This window comes from Sinohyriopsis cumingii, chromosome 10 (genome assembly GCF_028554795.1).
Source record: "Sinohyriopsis cumingii isolate HCF-2022 chromosome 10, ASM2855479v2, whole genome shotgun sequence".
In the NCBI taxonomy this organism is placed as follows: Eukaryota; Metazoa; Mollusca; class Bivalvia; order Unionida; family Unionidae; genus Sinohyriopsis; species Sinohyriopsis cumingii.
The window spans coordinates 35127322-35155032 of record NC_142970.1 but is presented as its reverse complement, the minus strand read 5'-3'; the positions used below and the strand labels follow the sequence as shown (position 1 = coordinate 35155032).

The 27711-nt window shown below is 35.7% G+C and overlaps 1 protein-coding gene across 3 annotated transcripts in view; it reads right to left on the bottom strand.

Moving 5' to 3' along the window:
- Nucleotides 1-27711, bottom strand: part of LOC149789866 (LETM1 domain-containing protein 1-like) — a 69686-nt gene that overhangs the window by 32717 nt on the left and 9258 nt on the right. For all 3 annotated transcript variants that reach the window (XM_089971858.1, XM_089971860.1, XM_089971859.1), the window contains exons 3-5: nt 23135-23247; nt 13227-13306; nt 9998-10184 (exon numbers count right to left, since the gene is read on the bottom strand). In XM_089971858.1, the coding sequence (XP_089827984.1) occupies nt 9998-10184; nt 13227-13306; nt 23135-23247 (380 nt within the window). The remainder of the gene's footprint in view (nt 1-9997; nt 10185-13226; nt 13307-23134; nt 23248-27711) is intronic.

The following is a 27711-nucleotide window of genomic DNA, read 5'->3' as shown; positions in this document are numbered from 1 at the left end:
AATTCTATCAAAACAGCATGAAATATGGATAAACTAAGCATAATTATCAAGCAGCACTTCAGAATTTTGCTACTATCAGCTCCATAAAGAGTAAGTGAATAAAGTCAATGGTTCACTAACTTGTAATGACCTTGTATAAGGTCAATGATTGCATGGTGGGACAGGTGTCTTACAAGGTGTAATCCAGGTAAGTGACAAATCACTCAAAAATTGGCAGAAATCGCAAAATAAAGCAGTAGATCGATCAATCGCACAATAATAAAAAACGAATGTTGGATGGGCCCATAGGAACACAAAAAGGGCTGGACTGTTGGTGAATAAATGCACATGTAGTCTGTACAGCAGCAAAGCTAAAAATTGGTGACAATGGGTGGTAACAAGGGGAGGTAATGAGCAAGAGTGATTGCCCTTTGGGTAACTGTGTGTGTGTGTGTGTGTGTGTGTGTGTGTGTGTGTGAGTGTGTGTGTGTATATATATATATATATATATATATATATATACATACACACATACATACATACATATATATATATATATTGTTACATGTTTAGGCTCGAATAAACAATAACAGAGAGAGTGCAAATGACAAGCCTTTTAAAATTTCCCTAGAAAAATTCTGTAAAAGTGAAATTTTTTATGGTTTCAAGAATCAAATCCAAAAATAATCGAAGAATGATCCATGAATTAAATTGCAATTTCCTAGTAATAAATGTTTTAATAATTTCAAGTTCGAATCCTGATGAAAAATCCAAGATGGATAATGATGACATATGCTGTAGTCAATACTGTGCTTATCTAAAGTTCCTGGTAGAAATACAAATGACACTCCAGTGTTAGAAATCCAAATTAAATTTGTAAACAATGTCTTTCCAAAATTTCTGTGTGAGCACTCCTTAAAATATTTCCAGAGAAAAAAGAATTAATCCTTCGGAAATCCAACGGATCTGAAGAAAATTATAACTCAAAATCTGGCTACAACACAATAACTTGACGTCAGTGTAAAAAGCCCAAAACTGAGAAATCTCTCTCTATGCATCTCTATTAAAACTAACAAATGCACAGCAATGGAAAAACCGGAATTGCGAAACCGAAAGGGGGGCACATGATCGTGTTTATGTCATGCACACCAGAAAATGACCCTGACGAAAACCAATCATTTTAATATAAAATAGAACTTGTTTATGAAGGTTGCTACTAATTCTGAAACATGGTCAGGATTTAGATCAACACCTGGTGTTTACGAAAGAATGATTCAGGTCAACTTATTTTCTGGAAAAATATCATCTCCAGTGAATAAATTTACATCATAATAGCATATAATAGAATAAAAAATTTAAAACCGACAAACAATTAAATTAAAATAAATATGAATTAAATTAGATATATGTAACAATATACATATATATATATATATATATATATACATATATATATATCTGTGTGTGTGTATGTGTGTGTGTGTGTGTGTAAAGATGAATTTTCATCTTTTAGTAGGACTGGATTCACGAGGTAGCAGGATAATATTCCTAATATAATGTGATTGGGAACATATTCGCAGGAGAAAGCATGGATGAATTGTGTGGTAGGTCTTAAACTAGGCATGGTCAGGACAAAACCCCATGCACCTCTAGCCCTGCTCAGGTATGAGGGGGACTACTGGGAGCAAATTCTCCTGCTGTGTCAACATTTATGACAGAAAGGAAAGAAGACAGCAGGCAGAGAAAGTCCCCATCTACGACACTGTCTCCTATAACAGCCACCTCATCTGAAACTTGAGCAGTGAATAAATAAGAGGGAAGTATTGCTCTTGCATCCATTAATTCTATTCAAGTACTAACTGTCCTAAATAAATAGTGCCAATGGCAGAGACTGGTTCTGTACAAAATATGAATTAGAACAAAGAATCTGCAAGTAAAGAATAAATATTAGAAAACCAGTATGTTCTCTCCTCACTAAACCATACAGCTGCAATAAATAGAATCAGAAGTCAAAAGTTTGAAAGTAGAAACAGCATGTTTCTTGGAAATAGGATAGCTGCTATAAATAGAACATAATACTGTTAGGAAAGTGCATGCAAGTCCATGGGCAAGCGTACTCTTATGTCATAGTTATGTAGAGGCCGTCTTTTCTAGAATACGGTCTGAGGGAATAATGGGATGTTAATGAAAAGGAGAAAACAAATTATTGATTTTTTGGGGAAGGTGGATATACCGAAATAGCGTAATCCATATATGTTTACACATAAGGCATAATTTAGTGAAAAAATGTGTAATGATAATGCCAAAAGCATAATGACTGGCATGTATGATTATGTACCTTAAATGACTGTGTAATGATAATGCCAAAAGCATAATGGCTGGCATGTATGATTATGTACCTTAAATGACTGTGTAATGATAATGCCAAAAGCATAATGGCTGGCATGTATGATTATGTACCTTAAATGACAATGAAACAATGACTAATTAATATGAAACAAAAAAGTGCTGGCTACATCAAGTGAAGCACTAATGTATAAAACATGCAAAAATTTAATAGTGTCTGCTACAAAAATGTGTTTTGATTATAATGTATTGTCTGCTACAAAAATGTGTATTGATTATAATGTATTGTCTGCTACAAAAATGTGTATTGATTATAATGTATTGTCTGCTACAAAAATGTGTATTGATGATAACGTATGTGATGACACGGTCAGAGGCAAAGTCCTTAACAGACCAAAACATGCAAAATTACTGGTGAAAAACCAAAAATAAATTATTAATACTTGAAGTAATACTAATATCATAGTCCTATTCTGACTTTGCAGGTGGATTATTGGCAATGAAATATGAAATGTTGCAGTCAAGCTCAGTGTATCCCCCAGGGGTGTAAAACTGCGGGTAAATAAAACCCCTTGGTGTCAGAACTGGGGGCCAAATAAAAAATGTGGGGGTCAAAAATGTACTGACAAATTTTCATTTGACTTTTTCAGCTTGAAATAGGATACTGCAACTTGCACAACATACTTGCTCTCTCTCTCTCTCTCTCTAAACATACAAATAAACCAACAGGCACAATTAACAAACACATGCATTGTCCATTCAAAAAATAATTTTATTAGTTCATTTTTCTTTTAAAGTCTTACTTTTAACAGTCTCCTTATACTCTCTTTGAAGCAATATTATAGACCAACACATTACATACAAGCCAAACCAAAAAGCCTAATAAATCTTTTTAACCAAATGGCAGTTAATTTACTGCCTGTCATAAAATGTGTACTATCATTGGTTTCATTGTACTTCGTCCTAGAACAAATGTATCCAAAAATCAAGAAGGCTAATGATTTGTCTTGTTTCTAATAAGTTACACTTGAACTTTAAGATCTTTCTTTTAATGCAGTAAAGTTAAAAACCAACAAAATCTGCAATGACCCCCTGACTGTGTAATCCAAATAAAAGCATTCGTCTCGGCAAGTTTACTGATTTATTTGTTGTGAAAGAATGTCTTGGGTTATAATGTGTTCTCTAGACATCTTTTGGCAAATGAGGGCAGATATTTTAAAAATTCTTAAACCTTGTCACAAAAGGATTATTCACTTTTGCAGTCTTCGCAATCACGCGACCAGAAGTCACACCAGTAATCCCAATGGATGTGCCGTATTCCAGTCAAGGGAATTATTTTCTCTATTTTTCATTAAAGTTAGATCCACAGTTACTCTTTTGTGTTCTGCTTTTTTCACTTTTTTTGCTAATGATTCTGAGTGCACGACAATTTAACTTGGAGATCACTTTCTAGTGCAACAAGCATTGAGATTAAACATTAAGATGACATCTTGCTGAGCTTGATGGAAATCACGTGAGAGCTCGCGAGATTAGGGGAAGCTACTCCATCATAACATTGCCTATGCTAGTCTGGTTCCTTATTTCATCTGTTCCCTGCATTGCACTCCACTATATAAATAGAGGAGCGCAACACAGGGAGTACACAAAGCGGGGAACCAGTCAATGCCTATGCTCGAAGTATACACGATGCCACCCCTCGTCCAATGCACTGGATGTTAAATAAATCCTGATCGCATTATGCAAATCCTTTGTGTCAAAAAAAACACAGGGCAACAAAATGTGTGCTTCAGTTTTCTCCAGTGTGAGTCCCTGATGTACAAATGTGTGTGAAGGGAAACACTGCTAGCTTAAATTAAATAATGTCATATATATGGACAGCCACCTACCAGTAGCATGAAATGATCATTACAATAGTATCTTGGAAGATCTGACATAAAATATCAATGGCAAGACAGACAGACAGAATCAAGCAGATCATTGGTCTTTTCCTTGATCATGACCTTTGTTTTACCTTGAAGTACTAGCTGTAACATACTTACATGAAATTCATAATCAACTGTGAAATCATAGATCCAGGTTTGACCATTACATAATGAACTCACAGACCAATTCATACTTAACTGTGAAAAGCATAGATCCAGATTGACCAAAACATAACGAGTTTGTAGACCAATGCATATTCAACTGTGAAAAACAGATCCAGGTCTACCACTATATAACGAGCTTGCATACAATATATACTCAATTGTGAAAAAAGATCCAGATTGACCAATGCATACTCAAATGTGAGAACCAAAGATACAGGTTTGCCACTATATAACGAGCTTACAGCCCAATGCATACTCAATTGTGAAAACCAGACCCAGATTGACCATTACATTATGAGCTTGCAGTCCAATACATACTCAACTGTGAAAAGCATAAAGCCAGACTGACCATTACATAATGAGCTTGCAGACCAATGCATACTCAACTATGGAAAGCATGATCCAGGTTGACCATTACATCATGAACTTGCAGACTAATACATACTCAACTATGGAAAACAGATCCAGATTGACAATTACATAATGAGCTTGCAGACCAATGCATACTCAACTGTGAAAAGCATAGATCCAGATTGACCATTACAAAATGAGCTTTCAGACCAATGCATACTCAACTGTGAAAAACAGATCCAGGTTGGCCATTACAAAATGAGCATGCAGACCAATGCATATGTAACTGTGGAAAACAGATCCAGATTGACCATTACATAATGAGCATGAAGACCAATACATATTCAACAGTGAAAAAATTATCCAGATTGACCATTACATAATGAGCTTGCCGACCAATGCATACTCAACTGTGAAAAGCATAGATCCAGACTGACCATAACATAATGAGCTTAAAGACCAATGGATACTCAGCTGTGAAAAACAGATCCCAGTAGACCATTACATCATGAGCTTGCAGACTAATGCATAATCAACTCTGAAAAACAAAGATCCAGCTTGACCATTGCATAATGAGCTTGCAGACCAATACATATTCAATTGTGAAAAACAGATCCAGATTACATAACGAACTCGAAGACCAATTCATACTAAACTGTGAAAATCATAGATCCACGTTGACCATTACATAATGAACTTGCAGATCAATACATACTCAACTGTGAAAAGCATACAACCAGACTGACCCTAGCATAATGAGCTTGCAGACCAATACATATTCAACTGTGAAAAGCACAGATCCAGACTGACTATTACATAATCAGCTTGCAGACCAATTCATATTCAACTGTAAAAAACAGATCCAGATTGACCATAACAGAATGAGCTTGCAGACCAATGCATACTCAACTGTGAAAAGCATAGATCCAGATTGACCACTACATAATGAGCTTGCAGACCAATGCATACTCAACTGTGAAAAACAGATCCAGATTGACCATTACATCATGAGCATGCAGACCAATCCATACTCAACTGTGAAAAACAGATCCAGAATGACCATTACATCATGAGCATGCAAACTAATGCATACTCAACTGTGAAAAACTGATCCAGATTGACCATTACATAATGAGCTTGCAGACCAATGCATGCCCAACTGTGAAAAACAGATCCAGATTGACCATTACATTATGAGCTTGCAGACCAATGCATGCCCAACTGTGAAAAGCATAGATCCAGGTTTACCACTTTATAATGAGCTTGCAGACCAATGATTATGTTATTCATATGAAATCACAAATAGAACAAAAATATTCTGGACCTCAGTTATCAGCCTTTACTTTATACAATGGCAAGTTAGAATCTGTGCCATCTGGACCTCAATTATCTGCCTTTACTTTATGCAATGGCAAGTTAGAATCTGTGCCATCTGGACCTCAATTATCTGCCTTTACTTTATGCAATGGCAAGTTAGAATCTGTACCATCTGGACCTCAATTATCTGCCTTTACTTTATGCAATGGCAAGTTAGAATCTGTGCCATCTGGACCTCAATTATCTGTCTTTACTTTATGCACTGGCAGGGTAGAATCTGTGCCATCTGGACCTCAATTATCTGTCTTTACTTTATGCAGTGGCAAGTTAGAATATGTGCCACCTGGACCTCATTTATGTGCCTTTACTTTATGCAATGACAAGTTAGAATCTGTACTACCTGGACCTCAATTATCTGTCTTTACTTTATGCAATGGCAGGTTAGAATCTGTGCCACCTGGACCTCAATTATCTGTCTTTACTTTATACAATGGCAAGTTAGAATATGTGCCACCTGGACCTCAATTATCTGCCTTTACTTTATGCAATGGCAAGTTAGAATCTGTGCCACCTGGACCTCAATTATCTGCCTTTACTTTATGCAATGGCAGGTTAGAATCTGTACTACCTGGACCTCAATTATCTGACTTTACTTTATGCAATGGCAAGTTAGAATCTGTGCCATCTGCAGTTAAGTGTACTTGTGCATGCATATACACGTGAATGTGCAGAATGGGTCCCCAAGCAGGATCCATCATATTTTGATGTGTTTGACCTGGATGAAGATTCATTTTCTCATTGAGGCATGTGAATTCAATATACATGAGTTTTCAAAAGAACAAGTATATGTGTAAATCAGGGTTTTACTGTGCATGTATGTATGTATGTGTATATATATATATATATATATATATATATATATATATATATATATATATATATATATATATATATATATATATATATATATATATATATATATACAGTGGAACCCCGCTATAACGCGCCCCGCCATAACGCGAATTCGGATATAACGCGGTCGTAGCATGGCTCCCGAAATTTCGTATATTCATTCACACATGGAGAAAAAAATTTTGGAGAAAAGTAAAAAAAAACAAAACAAAAAATTAACTTCATTTTGGGCATGAGATTAGTTGTGACTTTTAAAATAATATGATCGTGGCATGGTTCCTGATATTTGAAATTCATTTACGTGTATTTTTATCGGACCGTGAAAATATTTGTTTAACGTACGAGAAATAGTGTGTAAAACGTTTATTATAATTTGGTGGAAGAATTCGCGTATGACTTTTAATAATAAACGATCGGAACTTAACAATTTATCCTGGTTCTTTAAGTGATTTTGGAGAAGTGATCGTGTATGAATTCTAAAATAATACGATATATATAACGTACGAGAAATAGTGTGTACAACGCTTGGCTTCTGAAATTTATCAATTTGAACAGGTTGTGGTGAAGCTCCGTATTCTACTCTAGAAGAGAAAACTGGTTTCATTAGGTTTTTGAATTGTTAAGCCGAAGTAAACATTATCGGAAGTGTTACTTATTACGGATCCATGAGTAAAGCCAGTAAATCGTCTTTGTGATTGTCTTCCATGAATTCTGTATACAGTCGTTGCTCAAACAATAGCCGACATGGGCTTCTTATTTAACTGCAATCACAGCCAAGCAGCAGACAAAGTTGTGGTTGATACAAGAGTCGCACAATTTAATAAACATCAAAGGACGAAAGCCACCAACATGTATGCTGTGCTTGGCGGTGTGATCAAACAACAAACAGTTGAAAGTAAATAATATCCACTTTATTATCTGTAAATTAAAAGGGTATGAAATTGTACATCCGTTCAGCTTAATTTTGTTTTATATAAAAAGTGATTCGTAACCATTGCAGGCCTTCATTACTTAGTTATTGAGCTTTATCTGTGTACGTTGTTTGCTTATATAAAAAAATATTTTACTGTTATGGAAAAGCAAGTTCAAAAACGCAAGTCGTTTTCTGCTAAAGAGAAACTGTATGCCCTAGATCAACTAAAGAAGGGCAAACAACAAACTCAGCTTGCCAGAGATCTAGGAATCAGCGAGTCCACTTTGCGAGGGTGGAAAACAGATGAAGGAAAGCTCCGTAGTCTACCCAACATTCTTGAAGAGGAAACTGGTTTACAGCGTAAAAGGGTTAAGTTAGCTAATGACAGTGTCCTAGATTCAGCTTTGTACCAATTTTTTGTACAAGCTCGCTCAGAAGGTGTTCCAATTTCTGGCCCAATTCTGAAAGCCCAAGCAGAGAAATTTGATCGCCGTATCAATGGAGATGATTCCAAATTTAAGGCGAGTAATGGCTGGCTAGACAGATTCAAGAAAAGGCACGCTATCAGCCAAGTTCTTGTGTCTGGGGAAATCCGCTCCGCTGACAAAGAGGCTGCCAATTCCTACCCGACTGGGCTTAAAAAGTTGCTGGAGGACGGTTGCTACACAGCCGACCAAGTTTACAACTGCGATGAGACTGGTTAATGTTATAAAATGTTACCCGATCGCACCCTTGCAACCAAGACTGACAGTCACAAACGAGAAGGTTTCAAGAAGAGGAAGGACAGAGTGACTCTCTTATTTTGTGTTAACAAGTCTGGCAGCCACAAAGTCAGACCTCTGATGATTGGAAAATCGAAAGCTCCCAGATGTTTTCATCATGTAAATATGAAGGCACTTCCATTCCAGTACACTAACAGCAAGAATGCTTGGATGAATAGCTCCATATTTGACGACTGGTTTCACAAAACATTCGTTCCAGATGTTCGGGCTCATTTACGAAAACTCAAGCTGGAGGAAAAAGCTCTCCTCCTGCTGGATAATTGCCCTGCCCACCCCCCAGCGGAAAATCTTGTCAGCAGTGATGGCAAGATCAAAGTTTCGTACCTCCCGAAAAACACTACGTCAGAAATCCAGCCACTTGACCAAGGCATAATTTCCGTATTTAAACAAAATTATCGCCGTGAAATGATAAAGGGAATGGTAGCAGATAATAACGCATCTGTCGACACATCATTGGCATTACTCAACTTAAAAGAAGTATTAATTTAGCAGTTTTCACATGTTTCTTTTGATGTTCACAAAATCTGAAATAAAAGTTATTTGCACGCTGAAATCATGCGTTGATTGTTAATTATTCTTGCAGTTGTCGCATATGATAAAATTTTAGCGGTATGAAATTTGTACGGACACCGTATGTAGACCCGGGAATAGCTGCATGCAATGACCGTACGATATCAGACGGCAAGTAAATGGTTTCAATATTTTGTTCATCCTATATTTTACACGACGAATTCAGACTATTACAAAATTATTGAATATTTTAAATCTGTACGATTTTCAATGAAATTACATCCATTATGGATGAACTGCATGCCACGACGGCACGGTAGCATACGGTGTTGATACACTTTTCATGATATAGCGATAGTCTGGTATTATCGGTCAATCTGTATTATCGTTCAAACAAATAAAAATTAGTAAATGTTTTTAATGCACAGTAATAACCTATAAATATAATAGCCTTCGATTATTTTGAATATATCTTAATGCATTCCAGTTAATATTCATCTGATGATAAGCCGACTTTTGATCATTGTACATGTATACACGTATATGTTCTCGGAAAAGAAGTTAAATATTGTAAAACCCTGCATTAACGCGACCCCGCTTTTAACGTGATCCGATTTTATGGACCCCGATCATCGCGTTATAGCGGGGTTCCACTGTATATATATATATATATATATATATATATATATATATATATATATATATATAATAGATCTTAAAATGAAGAAATTTTCATCCCATGTTCAGATGGACAAACAAATAGAACACACTCTTCCTGGTGATCCTTCTCCCTCTCTCACCTTGTTCAGGATCTTGTCCACTGTTTGATGATCTGTAGGGGAGTCTATGTACCTCAGCTGTCTGTGCATATGATCTAACACATGCGAGAAGTGAGATACTCTGCGACGCTGATAATACTGATTAAATTCTTGTCTCTGAGAATCGGTCCAGAAGTGAGAGGTTAGCATGTGCCTGGGGAAAAAGTATCTGCAAAATAAAGTTGATTCTTTTCCACAAAGAAGGAATTGCTTTTCTGCCAAATTATCAGTGCTGTATCTTTTCCATAAAAAAGGCACATGTGGGTGACAAAAAATGCACTTTGAGTGACAAAATGTCAGTGCTATAACTGTTATAAAATAATTGTGAGAAAATAAACGAGTACCTAATAACATGTTATATAAACATCAAAATAAAACAAAAGATAAAATCTACTGTGCATGGTGTTACATCTCTATGGTCTTAAACTAGGTAACATAAAAGAGCAAAAAACAAAAAGTTTTGTAAAATTCAACAAATAATTTTTTTCTCAAAGTGAAAATTTAAAAAGAACAAATGGTATTACGAGTTTAATCCCAAATAGTCCAAAGTTTTATCATAAGTCCAACTGTAAAAAGTTCCAAATGAATTCCAGTGGTATTCTAAATAAAATCCACCACTGAATGTGCAGATGTGCCTGCAGTCTGGAATGTGGTAATTTACCAATGGCCTGAATTGTTATGTGCTAACAATATTTTGATGTATCGAAATGATATAATCCAAGAATTCACTCTAATTCCAAATTAATGTTTTTGTCCAAGAATATTACTGACGAACACCTATATTTCCAGTGAATAATAATTTGAACAAATAATTTCAACCAAATGAAACTCTTTAACATGACAATAAGACTGATCCTGCTTCAAGATCTTAAGGTAAGAAGGAGCAATTTATCAAGTAAGATCATCTAAAAAGCAAATATACACAATTAAAACCAGGATGAGGGTATAGAGTTCATTTCTATAACATTCTAAGTTGTCAACAAGTTAAGGTCTCTTACTAAAATAATAATAAAGAACATGGCAAACATCAGGTATAACAGGTTTTCTATGGGGGAATACCAATGTCCAAATCTATACTAAAAAAAAAATATCTGCTATGTATTATGTTGCTTACAAAATCAATGTCCCTAGTCAAGTACACAGTGAATCTGATTTGGACTAAGGTCATTTACAAAATAAAATTACCAGTATACATAACATATAATCATGGAGAAAAAAACAACAAAACAATACAAATTAAATATACATAACAATGGGCGAAAGTCTATTAGGCATAAAGGTGGCACAAATGTGAGGCAGCAATACATACAGTTGAGAACTATAGCTGTAATAAAGTCCTACTCACTTACATCAATACCACTTATATTGACAAATTGCCCATGTCAACAAACAAAGTCTGGGGCTCAAAATATGCTGCTATTACCAAATCTGTTTATGTTGATGTCAGGATAAAAAAGTAAATGTAAATATCTATAGAAACCTTAGGGTCCCAACTTGAATAAGATCTTTGTTTTCTAATCATTTAAGTTAACAAGCTGCTAGTTCCTACTAACTTTATGGAATTATTTAATGTTGCCACCAGGCTTTAATGTTGCCATTGCATTAACAAACATGCATTTGTTTGGTCCTCTAAAGTTATCCTTTTGTAGCGATAGCAATAATGCATGCACCCTTCATGAACAGAATCTCACTACAATCTTCAATAAGACAATGCACCCATCATCAAAGGAAGTTGTTGTTGTTGTAGGGTTTAACGTCATTCTTCAGCACAAGATGGGCTATACATGGCAGCCAATATAAATGGTACAGGAAGAACCTGGGAAAACCCCAGAAAGAACCACCAACCAATGAGAAGATACTGGCATGCTTTCTTACATATCCACATTGGCCAAATCGAGACTTGAACCCACACAGACAGAGGTGAGATGGCAATGATCCACAACAGTGAGCGCTTTAGGCCACTCAAGGTCACTCAAATGAAGTCAACAGCAAACTTGAATAAAAGCAACAAATTATGCTAAAGATGATAATCTTAATTATTTATAGTACTCTGTATGCACATCCTGGGATTTGTGAGGGTTTTACAGGTCCAGCCTGTACTTAATTAAGAATTTAAAAAAAAAGAATATAATTAAATGTGATACGATCACTTGCAATTGACATTTTTACTGCAATTTGGAGAAAATTCATAACTTGTTAACCTCTTTTCATTTCAATATGAACAGCCTCTTTCCCTTGGTAGCCTCAGTAATATGACTCTTGCCTCAGTCAGACCAAAAACAAGATCAATTTAATTAGCATGTAAATAATTAGGCAGCCTCATGCTTCTGCTTACCAGTACTGAAGTGAATTGTTTAGTCACATATGTTGGATGGCACTGTGAGATAGATAAAATAAAACTACCATTTGTTTATACATGTGTTGTCTAACAGAATATGACCAATACATGTTTTTTCATACATGTGACCTATACTCAAATAATGGATTTTTCACATACATGTACTTAATGCAATAAGGATTGCATTAGACAAAGATAACAAAAATGAAAGCTGTCAATATACAAGTGTATTTCACATTGGTCTTGTCTTCATCAAAATTTCCATTATTTATATTCTCAATGTCTAAATCCTACTCAATCTGACTGGTCACCATTTACAAATGTCCTTTGTATGCGGGTCAAGGAGAAATTTACCCCAGCAGTCAACACCCATTCCAATGGCCACCAATGTCAACAATATTACCTGAAGTCCGTGGATATCAAGATATATGGGTAGGTCTGTAAACAGAATCTATGGTGGGGTTTGCACCGAGACAATGTGTTAATGAGGGCTGTGACATGACCTGTCCATCCAAAGTATACAATTTTTATGCATCAAAATATAACAAAATGTTTGATAGTATTGAGGTATTACCACATTTAACAGATGGATGTTATATGAAATTAACAATAAATAATTAATCTTTATTACAAGGAAACAACTCCAACGTGCCAAGCAGAAGACAACAATGGTTGTGTCACTTGATAAAGTAGTTCCTACCACATGGACACCATGACTGAGACAACTGGACCAAGATAAGAAAAGTAAGGTTAGCAAACAAGCAAGATTTAACTGTCACATAGGTAAGAAAAAATGTATTATGCACAAATTAACACTGACAAGGTCAACTAATATAATGAAAAAGGATTAAAGAAAAGTGTTGCTACACTTACACTAACGGAAAGACAAAAACCCCTCCAGGCATAGCAGACAGTACCAACAGAAATGGAATTTTTAGTATCTGTTGTGGCATCTGAAATGACAAATTATACCAGCTTAACAAGAGATTATTTTAGCTATACCAGCTTAACAGGGATTATTCTAGTTATACCAGCTTAACAGGGATTATTCTAGTTATACCAGCTTAACAAGAGGGATTATTCTAGTTATACCAGTTTAACATGGATCATTTTAGCTATACCAGTTTAACAGGGATCATTTTAGTTATACCAGTTTAACAACAAGGATCATTTTAGTTATACCAGTTTAACAACAAGGATTAGTTTCTGTGTCACATGAATAGCATACAGCCAAATGATAGTTTGGAAGACTTACCTCAGCTGATGTTTAATAAATATATGTTTATATTTTTTATGAAGCTGATGTTTAATAAATATAAGTTTATACTTTATATGAAGTTGATGTTTAATACATATAAGTTTATACTTTTTATAAAGTTTATGTTTAATACATATGAGTTTATACTTTTTATAAAGTTTATGTTTAATACATATAAGTTTATACTTTTTATGAAGCTGATGTTTAATAAATATAAGTTTATATTTTTTATGAAGTTGATGTTTAATACATATAAGTTTATATTTGATATGAAGTTGATGTTTAATAAATATAAGTTTATATTTGATATGAAGCTGATGTTTAATAAATATAAGTTTATATTTGATATGAAGTTGATGTTTAATAAATATAAGTTTATATTTGATATGAAGCTGATGTTTAATAAATATAAGTTTATATTTTATATGAAGTTGATGTTTAATACATATAATTTTATATTTTATATGAAGTTGATGTTTAAATACATACAAGTTTATATTTTAATTTCAACAGCTGTAAATAAAATTTTCTCAAGACATTTGGATATCACCTCTCAGCTCAAAAAATTCAGCACTCACATATCATCTTCTGAAGAAAATAAAATTTCCACGTAAAATATAGCAGGGCTGATCAAATTCTAAAGACTGAAAGCCTGACTATTCATTTTCAAAGTTAGAAAAGTACCATTTTCCAATGCACTAGCCCCTGACAAGTGCTATTATCCCATTTTTAAACAAGCCAGGCAAGTGATAATTTTCATACTTCAATAGATTTATCTACATTTATATGGTCATTCATGCCTTCAGTGCATAATCAATGCTTGAATCTACCTTTGTTCATTCATTCAAATCCCGTGATACTACAGTAAATGTCAGTGATACCTGTCATATGTTCTGTTACTGCTTGACTGCATAATGGGCTAAGTAACCAAATATTCGGTCAATGAAGACACTTCAGATGAAACAAATTTGTCATTACAAGGATTTTTCTTTGCTAAATCTTGAATTGTTATTTTCACAACAACATCTACAAAAATTGACATTCAGTGCAAAATAGTAAAATTTAAAGTGACATGTGAATTACTAGCTGTCACTTCCTGCATGCAGACTATTTTGTATCTTACAGACACTACTTACATACAACATTATTCCAAACAAAGAGATCCCAAAACCACTCATTGTACTGAACAAATTATCAACCTAGTCATGTGGAAAACTTAGTTTTTGGAGTATAAAGATATTCTTGGATAACACCTCTCCAACCATAATGTATTTAGAATATATCCATATTCATGCAAATCTAGCCATAATGTATTTAGAATATATCCATATTCATGCAAATCTAGCCATAATGTATTTAGAATATATCCATATTCATGCAAATCTAGCCATAATGTATTTAGAATATATCCATATTCATGCAAATCTAGCCATAATGTATTTAGAATATATCCATATTCAAGCAAACCTAGCCATAATGTATTTAGAATATATCCATATTCATGCAAATCTAGCCAACCCAAATTATGTTTACCATGACTTTAAGCTTATTTCAGCAACAAAAGTGCTATACATTGTCTGTTTACCCTGATGGCATTCACACAAGTGTGGTCTCTTTGAATAGTTGGACTGATGCCAAATCCTTACAACTGGAGCGACTGTAATGGCATGAAGGGCTTAGAAGGGTGTGCACATATTATAATCAGGTAAGTATTATAATAAGAAACATTTAACTCCAAGATTTGGTTTCTTCTTCCAGTAGATTACTCCCATCATAATGTTATATGAGTAGGTAAGAGAAGGAGAAGTTACATTCCCTTTCCCTGGAGTTAGCTATGTCTAAGGTCTCCTAACATTTGTGCAGCAGCTTCAAGTCTCACATGAGATACTGGCTAGCATTAGTTCATGGTAAGTACATGGATGTGGATCAGAGAAACAATTTTGAATCTTGTAATTTCAGTGGAAGTAGAATAACTTCCATCTTTATGATGAAGCTGCTAAGCAATATGGGAAGGAAACCTCTTGTGATGCTGACATAGGACTCAAAACTGGACCCTTTGGACTACAAGATTTTTCAGGTAACAGCTCTGGAATGTTGTCTCTGATCTCCATTTCAGTCTGAATGATATCAGTCAGGGAGATGTTTCACCTGAATACTATGACAGTGGTGTCTGCGCTGACTTCATGAGCTAATATTCATCTAGTCTTGGGTAAGTTCCTTGTAGGTTAAGCAAATAACACAAATGATCTGGCATGACAACATATTGGCCCTCTCTTATTCTGAAAGGTAAAATCAAGTTTGATCTTCTTCTAAGCTTAGTATGCTTCAGATACCACTCTAACAGGGTCCTGTAGATATTCCTGGGAGAAGTGTGCCTGATGACAGTAGTTGCAAGGCAAAACAGTGATTTTTAATGAGCAGGATCCTGATCTTGGCAAGGAAAGCATGGGCATCATGAGAGAAACTCAACCTTGAAACAGATGTTTTTTAAGAAGAGACATGCTGGTTCAGCAATTTTAGCTCTGGAGAGAGAACCTGCAGCAACAATTTTGGCAATGAGGATAAGACAAGACAGTCTTGGGAATCTCCACCCCATGAATGGTTAGTTAGCTGAGCCATGATTTTTCAAACCCATAGTAGGACTAGTTGCCACTTGCATTCCATTGATTTCTGCAAGACACCGAAAATCAAAAGGGGTATATGGAAAGGCAGGTTTTACTGAGATGACTTGAATTTGGGGAAAGGGTTCAGGCTGTCTAAATTTTTTATTTTTGGCTGGGAAGAAAAAGTTCAAGAGCCTAGTGTTAAAACTTACTGCAAGACAGTCTGCAATGAGTCAAACATAGTGGATACATATTTAACTGATAAACCGAGGGGTGAAAGCACCATGCAGATAGACTGATCAGCCCACAAGGAACTGAGGCTGCATGAAGTCTGGCAGACTTGCATATGGATGCATTGATAAGAAGAGCACTTTAGAAAATCCCAACTAAGAAGACACAGGACTGGAGACTTGGTTCTCCCTTGCTTTTATGTAAATGATGACGGACAAGGTGATAGTAAAAATGATAGAACTTTTTCCTGAAAGCATCTCCTGCCATGATCACAAGGTATTGGTATTCATAACAGCCTTCTTCTGGGGTTTCTTAAACATATTACACTGCTATAGTTGCCAAACACAACTTGAGAAGAGAGCAGGAGGTGGACACCACAGCCAGCTGTGCTGGCATCTATCCAGATTGTGATTTCTGGCAACTGATCCTTTAGAACAGTGGAAGTACCTCCCATTTGCTGACTTGGTACTATATAGAGTCCAAAACATTGCTCAGTGGGTCTGGAAGACAAAGTTTTGGCTACAAGTGGGATTAGAAGTTGACCTACATGTGTTTCAAGAACCAGAGGTATACTATAAGGTGAGAAGATTCACTGCTGCATTGAGAACACCCAGGAGGCAAAGAGATTCCTTGCTATGGCTCAACTCTTTAAGTTGAGGCAGGGCACAATGAGGCGATCCTCAAGTGTTCTAGGGAGTACAGCTGAAACGAAATTTTCCTACTTGAATATTCATTGAATTATTAAAACAGGGTCTGTTAAGAAAGGTATAAAAAAAATCCTTGTTTCTTTATCTACTTGACACACATACTCTGGGCCATAACACAATGGAATCACTGAGAAAATATCATCTAAGCAAATAAAACTGCAACGGTCTTGAATAACTCTTTGAGGATTCAAATAAAAATCAAATGTATGTAGATGTTATTTTCCCTGTTTATCTTCAAAAATGGTACAAAGATAAATGTTTCTTTAGCACTGAAGTGGGTGAGTAAAGGACAAAAACTTGACCAACCTGTTTAGTTAAATGTCGGAACAAATAGCAAAACTGCTCTGGAAAATGATTTGTTGAATCAAAATCACACAGGCTTTAAAGTTTGAGACTTTGGTTACAGTTCTCTGGAATTCATTATACTAATAAATGCCTGAAATGTCCAATTGGACTGACCTTTGACCAACTATAATATGTCCAACACTGATACTGCAATTTTCGGCTAAATAAAGGTTCTCATGTCCAGACTTGGTAAACAATATTTTTTATAACTCAAACTGGAACATAGGTACTGACATCATCTTTTAAAAACCCAAACACAGATACTGACACCATCTCATTAAAAAAAATGTACATTGCAATATGAGTGCAATGACCTTGTGGACTCTATAGACAATATAGTATTAAGTGATCAATAAATACCCAACCATGATCATATAATCCTAATAATTCCAATTTATATTCTTTCTGTCATCATATCAGCAGATTTCATTAACCAAAGCATTCACTTTTAGGTAGCTCAAAGTTTTCTTTCATTAGCCTCTTCACTGCAACTGAATACAGAGACCCATCTACGTTAGCCACGAGTGGTAGATTTTATGTAGTAATATATGATAGAGTGTCAGAACAGGTCATGGCAAGAGTGGTAGATTTTTACGTAGTAATATATGATAGAGTGTCAGAGCAGGTCATGGCAAGAGTGGTAGATTTTTATGTAGTAATATATGATAGAGTGTCATAGCTTGGTAAGAGTGGTAGATTTTTATGTAGTAATATATGATAGAGTGTCAGAGCAGATCATGGCAAGAGTGGTAGATTTTTATGTAGTAATATATGATAGAGTGTCAGAGCAGGTCATGGCAAGAGTGGTAGATTTTTATGTAGTAATATATGATAGAGTGTCAGCGCAGGTCTGGCAAGAGTGGTAGATTTTTATGTAGTAATATATGATAGAGTGTCAGAGCAGGTCATGGCAGTTATCTAAGGATCTTATCATGACCATTTTTTTAATTTAAAAAAATATGGCTGATGCTATTTAAACCAGGCTATTCCTATTTTGAACAATATGCTTGCATATGGCCAGTGTTGTTATAGCATCCATTGTTCTTGCTTTCTGCACATTTCAATCTTTCAAAAGTAAACACGTGTCCAGTTTAGTGAGTTCCCCAACTTGTGATATGACCATGACCTTTAACAGCTGCTGGAGCATGTTATCAATGCGAAATGCAATAAATTCCAAAGATTAGCGTGTAAAGCCTGCCACATGCCTTCTTTGGCAAAAGGAGAGAGTATTAGAGTGCAGGAAGGTCTGTGCAACTACATTGTTTTAACTTCTAATGGGTGATTTTAAAGTTCGATTTGAAATCAGAGGGGGGAGGGGGACCACTCTAACCACTAGGCCACTGGAGCGGTCTTAAGCTGACTGGTAATTCCATAACTGTGTAATGAGTTTAACACAAGACCAAATGTGGTCTATATTGGAGTTAACTTTCTGAGGTAGGATGATCTGGGATAACAATCTATATGACTGAATACCTTTGCTCCAAACAGGATAAATGTATAACAGTCACAAAATTTTTGAGCTCCAGCTGATTGATATGAAAATGCTTTGCTGTCTTAGATCTGACGTCTATTTTATACCATGTAATCTTCCATATGACCTCCATTCTACGTAATCTTGTCTTTGATATTACTGACCTCTATTCTACATAATGTTGTCTTTGATATGACCTCTATTCTATACCATTTTGTCTTTGACATGACCTCTATTCTAAACATGATGACTTTGATATGACCTCTTTTCTATACCACATTTTCTTTGATATGACCTGCAATCCATACCATGTTGTCTTTGATGTGACCCCTATTATATTCCATGTTGTCTTTGGTATGACCCCTATTCTATACCATGCTGTCTTAGATATGACCTCTGTTCTATACCATGTTGTCTTTGATATGACCCCTATTCTACGTAATCTTGTCTTTGATATTACTGACCTCTATTCTACATAATGTTGTCTTTGATATGACCGCTATTAAGAGAACATGAGAGAACAAACACTGCAATATTGTTTAAAGTTTTTTGTTGAAATATGTCCAAATGAATTATTAAAAATCTAGTCCACAAGTCAGAAAGATGCTGAATCTTTGATTTCTTAACTTTATACTTAAATTATCACTTTAATTTCAATGCATCAATAATTTCTTGTATTCACTGAAAACATAACAGAGAGTTTGAATATACTGTAAATGAATGAACTTTCTGAATAAACTTGATTATTACTGCTAGTTTGTAGAAATTTACCCTTAAATTTGAGTGTGTATACAGTAAGTAGAGTGTAAGGTCCAATAGCTATGTTCTATCTGAGTAGTAAGGAAAATATTCATTTGCATGTGACTGCAGATTAAATCCATTCAACTATTCTGTGCAGCACTTTTTAAACTTCAAAGCTAAAGAGCTAATTCATATTAGAAATTCCAACAGGCCAATGATGCACAGTTTACATATGCTTACTCACAGTTAAGTACATGAACATGTTGAGAGTTGTACACTATCTTTCAAAAAAATGCGAAATGCCTACTTCATTTCTGTTAATTTTAAAATTGTTGTAAAAGAAAATTTGAATAAGAAAGGGGATATGTAATAAATACAAAACCAGTTCACAATCAGGGGAAAGAGCTTGTTTGATATGGCATAGGAACATAGTATCAGCCTAACTTACTCGACGTTCCTATGCCAAATCAAATGTGTTCTTTCCACCTGTTTGGAAGAAAATGCAATATGTAGTTTTGTCTACTGACATGACCCTATTCTATACCATATTCTTCATCAACTTGCTGAATCAGATGCTATCTTTTCAAGACTATAATGATAAGAAATGAAGATATTATGAAAATATTTGACATGAAAATTACTTTATGAGTCCAAGGTAACATTTCAGGTGATTTAGCAGGTGTTGTTTTGAATAGTTTGTTTCTTGTTTCAGTTGCAAAAATGCTGTAACCTCAATTTGTAAACAAATGAATAATTGAATACCAATTTTCTCTTCAAATATTTACCACAAAATATTCTAGTTCAAGCAGATGAATGAATAAAGAGCTGGGAAAGGATGATATAGGATTTGACTTGATAGAGTGCTGGGAAAGGATGATATAGGATTTGACTTGATAGAGTGCTGGGAAAGGGTGATATAGGATTTGACTTGACAGAGTGCTGGGAAAGGATGATATAGGATTTGACTTGATAGGGTGCTGGGACAGAATCTGATTGGATTTGTGCCACCAAGATATTCTATGCCAGTGATTTCTCCAGGATTTTCAAACTGGGAAAATTCCCAAGCAGGCATATTAGTAAGAAATAATTTTCAAGGAGAGAGTAAGATCTTACACTTTTACATGAAAACAGTATCTAAGGAATAGACCCCTTATAAATGTTTCAACAAACAAGTGATACGTAACTTTCAATAAATAAAGATACAATCTACAGTTAACTTATTACTGGCAGAGAAGCAGTGATTGTATGTAATGACAATGGCACTTGACTATATGCATTAGAACTGCATGTAATAACAGAGGCATTAAACACTGAATCCTGGAAACTGAATGTCCATTACAGTACAAGCTTGCCAGGTATAGTTGTTAGAATACTTTCAATGACTAGATATTCAGTGAAAGCGTTTTTATGTTCAATAATAAAAAGTCACTTCATAACAGCCGGATTATGCTGGTTGATTGGGAATTGAAATGCTACATGATCAGACTGGCTGATTGGGAATTGAAATGTTACATGATTAGACTGGTTGATTGGGAATTGAAATGCTACATGATCAGACTGGTTGATTGAGAATTGAAATGCTACAAGATCAGACTGGTTGATTGGGAATTGAAATGCTACATGATCAGACTGGTTGATTGGGAATTGAAATGCTACATGATCAGACTGGTTGATTGGGAATTGAAATGCTATATAAATAGTAATGAACATTACAGATTTCATCATATTCATGGCATCTGGACTGTATACAATTTTCACACACTCACTTCTGATAAAGGGGGATTAATTAAATTTAATGGGGATTGCATTAGCATATTTTGTGTTAAAGGGAATTAATTAAAGATAGTGGGATTGTATGATCATTACTTCTAATACTGGGATTTAAACTTAGTGGGGATTACAAGATCATCCATCCTGAAGAAAATACTGTGTGTGTGTTTTGGATTTTTAACATAGCTTTAAAATAAATTCAGTCATATCACTACGATGTCTGTGGTGTGGCAGTTAATAGTGATGTCTAGCACTGGGGCAACATGCCGCAGACATGTAGCACATGATATCCACCCAGTCACATTAACATGACACAAGGCCGACCAGTCCTAACACTAACCTCTTAATGTTGAGCGCCTAGCAAGGCAGCTGTTAGTATCATTTTTATAAGTCTTTAGTATGACTCAGCAGGGTGATCAAACCCATGACCTCCCGCATCTGTGGCAGATGCTCTAACCACTAGGCCACTGGAGCGGGAAGGCAATACTGTATACCCTGAATAATAAAAAAATACAAACAAGTGTGAGAGAGTGAAATGCTAAGTATTTTAAAGCCAAATATATTTCTTCTATAGTGAAAAAAAAAAACATTATCGACAAGAATAATTTCTTTCCAGAACGAAATAATTTAGATACACTGCAACTAATCAGTAACATTTCCAGGGTCTCTCAATATGAATGTATGTCTGGGAGGTTTCAAGTCACTATAAAAAAAGGCAACCAGTATGTATGCAAGTCTGGGAGGTTTCAAGTCACTGTGAAAAAATCAACATGAATGCAAGTGCAGAAGGTTTCAAGTCACTGTCAAAAATCAATATATATGTAAACCTGGTAGGTTTCAAATCACTGTAAAAAAATCAATATGAATGCAAGTCCAGGAGGTTTCAAGTCACTGTCAAAAAAATCAATATGAATGCAAGTCCTTGAAGTTTCAAGTCACTGTCAAAAATCACTATATATGCAAGTCTGGGAGGTTTCAAGTCACTGTTAAAAAATCAAAATGTATGCAAGTTTGGGAGGTTACAAGCAACTGTAAAAATATCAAAATATATGCAAGTCCTGGAGGTTTCAAGTCTCTGCCAGAAATCAATATATATGCAAGTCCTGGAGGTTTCAAGTCACTGTAATAAAATCAATAGTGAAATGGGAGTCTAAACATCATAGCTGTAGTTTAGGAATCACATGAACTGAAATAACCACAACCGTTCATCATAACAGCATTTTCTATGAAATTAATGATGCATTTCATGTGAAACTTTGAATACTCTATTTAAAATACATTTTTTCATTGATAGTAAAAATTTCACAAAAACTGGATACACAACACCTTTGAGTTTTTACCCACTGAATTTATATACAATGTATAGTAGAAACTGTCTAGGTGTCTCAGGATTGCAGCATGCATCAGTTTGGACAATCCAGGCATAATGTGTTGTTACATACTGGTTCACATGTTGCTCAGGTTAACTTTGGCCAACAGCCCACTGGAATCTGGAATAAACAGTAACTGACTGCTCTTTGCACATAGCTGGAGTTTGGGACTAATTGATTCTTGGAAATAAAATTACAGTAGCAAGTTTAATTTTAAGGGTAAAAAAAAGATTTTCAGCTTTCATAATCTTAAATGAATTAACCCTAAAAGGTCACATATACTACCATTAAATAGAGTTCTAAATCCTTCCAAGAAAAACTGCGCAGTTCCTTGCCTCTCCATATCTCAGAGCTGATGTTGGAATATCTGTGTATGTCCATCAAGAGGTCTTTTACACCTGTTAGGAGAAGACATAAGTATGTCAACCCAGTTTTTATTTTTCTTACATTCAAATGATCAAAGTGCTCAAAAGACACAATACAAATTTACAAATGGAAATAATTTGTAATTTAAACAACCAATGAGGAAATAATTTGTAATATAAACAACCAATGGGGAAATAAATTGTAACATAAACAACCAACAGGGAAGTAATTTTGTAATTGAAACAACCCATGGGAAAATAATTTCAAAATTTAAACAACCAACAGGGTGGGTCAATCCAAAATGTGACTAAACCATGCATAAATTTGCATTGGAATACCATCATTCTTGTATCCAGCAGATGCCATTATGTGCAAAGTGTATGCAGTAGACGTCATTACATGCAAGGGGTATGCAGTAGATGCCATTATAATAATAATAATAATAATAATAATAATAATGAGGACTTTGTATAGCGCCTAATCTTTAGAAGCTCAAAGCGCTTTACAACATTAGACAACACCTATAAGATAAAAAACATACAATGATATGATTACAAAAACAAACACCATGAAATCAGAAAATATTATAAAAAAAACATGCTGAGAATATTTAAGGTAGGAAACATTATTAGGTCTTTAAGTTTGTTCTTGCAGTTGAAAAAAGTGAGTTTTGAGAGCCCTCTTGAATGGAATCACTGTGTCTTTGTGTCTAAGTTCAGTGGGCAATTCATTCCACGTTGCTGGGCCCTGGTATGCAAAAGAATGCTGTCCATATGACTTTGTTTTCATAGTGGGAATAATGAGTATACGATTGTCAGAAGAGGAGCGTAAGTATCTTGCTGGTGTGCACACATGCATGAGGTCAGATAGGTATGTTGGACTAGAGTCCGACAGTGAAACGCAGCACAGAGAACAAATTTTGTGTTTGATTCTGGATCGAATGGATAGCCAGTGTAGGGTACAGAGCAGCGGGAAGGAGTGCTCTAATCGTGGTACTCTAAGTATGATCCGAGCAGCTGTGTTTTGAACTTTTTGAAGTTTCTGGAGCAGATATTGCGATGAACCAGACAGAATTGAGTTACAATAGTCCAGTCTTGAAAGTACTAATGAACACACAAGTGTTTTAGTGGCATCAACTGAAAGATATTTGTGAACTGAGCTGATGCATCTCAGCTCAAGATATGCAGCCTTGCATATGTTCATGATATGTTGGTGCAATGTGAGAGTACCGTCCAGAGTAACACCTAGGTTTTGTACTGATTGTGTGAATTTAATGTTGGTGTTGCTGATATTTATTGTTTGAGGTAAAGGATGTGAATGAGAAAGTCTTTGTGTTGTGATCAGAATGGCCTCAGTTTTATTATCATTCATCTGCAGCTTGTTACATGTCATCCATGATTTCACATCAGAAATGCACCTCTCTACACCCTGGATGGTAGCATCAACTTCAGTTGGGTGGCTAGATTTGTGTATTTGGGTGTCATCAGCGTACAATTGGTGAGACACTGGATGATGATCTATGACACTTGAGAGCAAATGAGTGTAAAGAATGAAGAGAACAGGTCCAAGAACAGACCCCTGTGGAACACCACAAAATAGATCAACTGGGCTGGAGTGTATTCCATTTGCAGATACAATTTGTGTCCTGTTGACCAAGTAGGACTTGAACCACAGTAAGGCTGTATCATGAATGCCAAATATGCTGGAGATGGTGAAGTAATATATCATGGTCTATTGTGTCAAATGCTGCAGACAAATCAAGGAGGGTGAGGTCTGTAATCTTTCTGCTATCCAACGCAGACAGAATGCCATTAACTACTTTTAGAAGAGTAGTTTCAGTACTGTGGCAAGGGCGATATGAAGATTGTACATTGCTAAAAAGACTGTTCGAATTTAGATGAGATACAAGCTGGGATAGAACAACCTTTTCTAAGATTTTTGATATGAATGGGAGATTAGAACCTGGGCAGTAGTTCTTTAAATCATTATGGTCTAGTGTTGGTTTCTTCAGCAGAGGCTTTACAATGGCAGTTTTGAAAAATGATGGGAATTCCCTGGATGAGAAAGAGGTATTAATAACATCAGTTAGTGAAGGCAATACTGGATCTAAGCACTCAAGCAGCAGTGATGTTGGAATTGGATCAAGTTCACATGACTTTGGTGCACTCTTCATCAGGATTGTATATACAAAATCCATAGAGACAGGTTCAAATGCTGCTAATGGTTGCTGCTCAAATTCTGTATCCCAATTGTATGGTGACAAGTCAATTGAAATTGTGGTGTCAAGCTTATCTCTAATGGTTTGTACTTTGTCATGGAAGAAATCTGCAAACATGTCCGGAAGGTCGACTGGAGAGAAGGTAGTTGGAAGTGGTGTAGATTTGTTCCTTGACATTAGCTTGTTAGTAATCTCAAAGAGCTCTTTGCAGCTGGAACTTTCCAAGATCTTAGTAGTGTAGTGCAACGTGTATGCAGTAGAAGTCATTACATGCAAGGTGTATGTAATAGCTGTCACTGTGTGCAAGGTGTATGCAATAGAAGTCAATACATGCAAGGTGCATGCAGTAGATGCCATTATGTGCAAGGTGTAAGCAGTAGATGTCATTGTGTGCAAGGTGTCTGCAGTAGGTATCATTACATGCAAGGTGTATGCAGTAGGTGTCATTACATGCAAGGTGTATGCAGTAGATGTCATTGTGTGCAATGTATCTGCAGGAGATGTCATTGTGTGCAAGGCGTCTGCAGTAGATGTCATTGTGTGCAAGATGTATGCAGTAGATGCCATTATGTGCAAGGTGTATGCAGTAGAAGTCATTACATGCAAGGTGTATGCAGTAGGTGTCATTGTGTGCAATGTATCTGCAGGAGATGTCATTGTGTGCAAGGTATCTGCAGTAGATGTCATTGTGTGCAAGATGTATGCAGTAGATGTCATTGTATGCAAGGTGTACGCAGTAGAAGTCGTTACATGCAAGGTGTATGTAGTAGATGCTATTATGACCAAGGTGTATTCCATAAGATTCATTATGTGCAAGGAGTATGCAGTAGATGTCATTACATGCATGTATGCAGTAGATGTCATTGTGTGCAAGGTGTATGCAGTAGAAATCATTACATGCAAAGTGTATGTAGTAGCTGCTATTATGTGCAAAGTGTATTCCATAAGATTCATTATGTGCAAGGTGTATGCAGAAGATACCATTATGTGCAAGGTGTATGCAGTAGATGTCATTACATGCATTTATGCAGTAGATGTCATTGTGTGCAAGATGTATGCAATAGATGTCATTACATGCATGTCTGCAGTAGATGCAATTATGTGCAAGGTGTATTAAGTAATGTCATTGTGTGCAAGGTGTCTGCAGTAGATGTCATTGTGTGCAAGGTGTATGCAGTAGAAGTCATTACATGCAAGGTGCATGTAGTAGATGTCATTGTGTGCAAGGTGTATGCAATAATTGTCATAAAATGCTTGTCTGCAGTAGATGCCATTATATGCAGGTTTATGCAACAGATGTTGTTACATGCATGTCTGCAGTAGATGCCATCATGTGCAAGGTGTATGCAGTAGAAGTCATTACATGCAAGGTGTATGCAATAGATGTCATTGTGTGCAAGGTGTATGCAATAGATGCCATTACATGCAAGGTGTATGCAATAGATGTCATTGTGTGCAAGGTGTACGCAGTAGGTGTCATTACATGCATGTATGCAGTAAATGTCATTGTGTGCAATGTATCTGCAGTAGATGTCATTGTGTGCAAGGTATCTGCAGTAGTTGTCAATGTGTGCAAGCTGTCTGCAGTAGATGTCATTGTGTACAAGGTGTATGTAGTAGATGTCATTATATGCAAGGTGTATGCAGTAGAAGTCATTGTGTGCAAGATGTATGCAGTAGATGTCATTACATGCAAGGTGTAAGCAGTAGGTGTCATTGGGTGCAATGTAGCTGCAGTAGATGTCATTGTGTGCAAGATGTAAGCAATAGATGTCATTACATGCATGTCTGCAGTAGATGCCATTATGTGCAAGGTGTATGCAGTAGAAGTCATTACATGCAAGGTGTATGCAGTAGAAGTCATTGTGTGCAAGGTGTATGCAGTAGATGTCATTGTGTGCAAGGTGTATGCAGTAGATGCCATCATGTGCAAGGTGTATGCAATAGATGTCATTGTGTGCAAGGTGTATGCAACAGATGTCATTACATGCATGTCTGCAGTAGATGCCATTATGTGCAAGGTGTATGCAGTAATGTCATTGTGTGCAAGGTGTCCGCAGTAGATGTCATTGTGTGCAAGGTGTCTGCAGTAGAAGTCATTACATGCAAGGTGTATGCAATAGATGTCATTGTGTGTAAGGTGTATGCAATAGATGCCATTACATGCAAGGTGTATGCAGTAGATTTTCATTATGTGTAAGGTGTATGCAGTAAGGTTCATTTTATGTGCAAGGTGTTTGCAGAAGTTGAAAAACATCAAACAAAATCTTGCACAGTT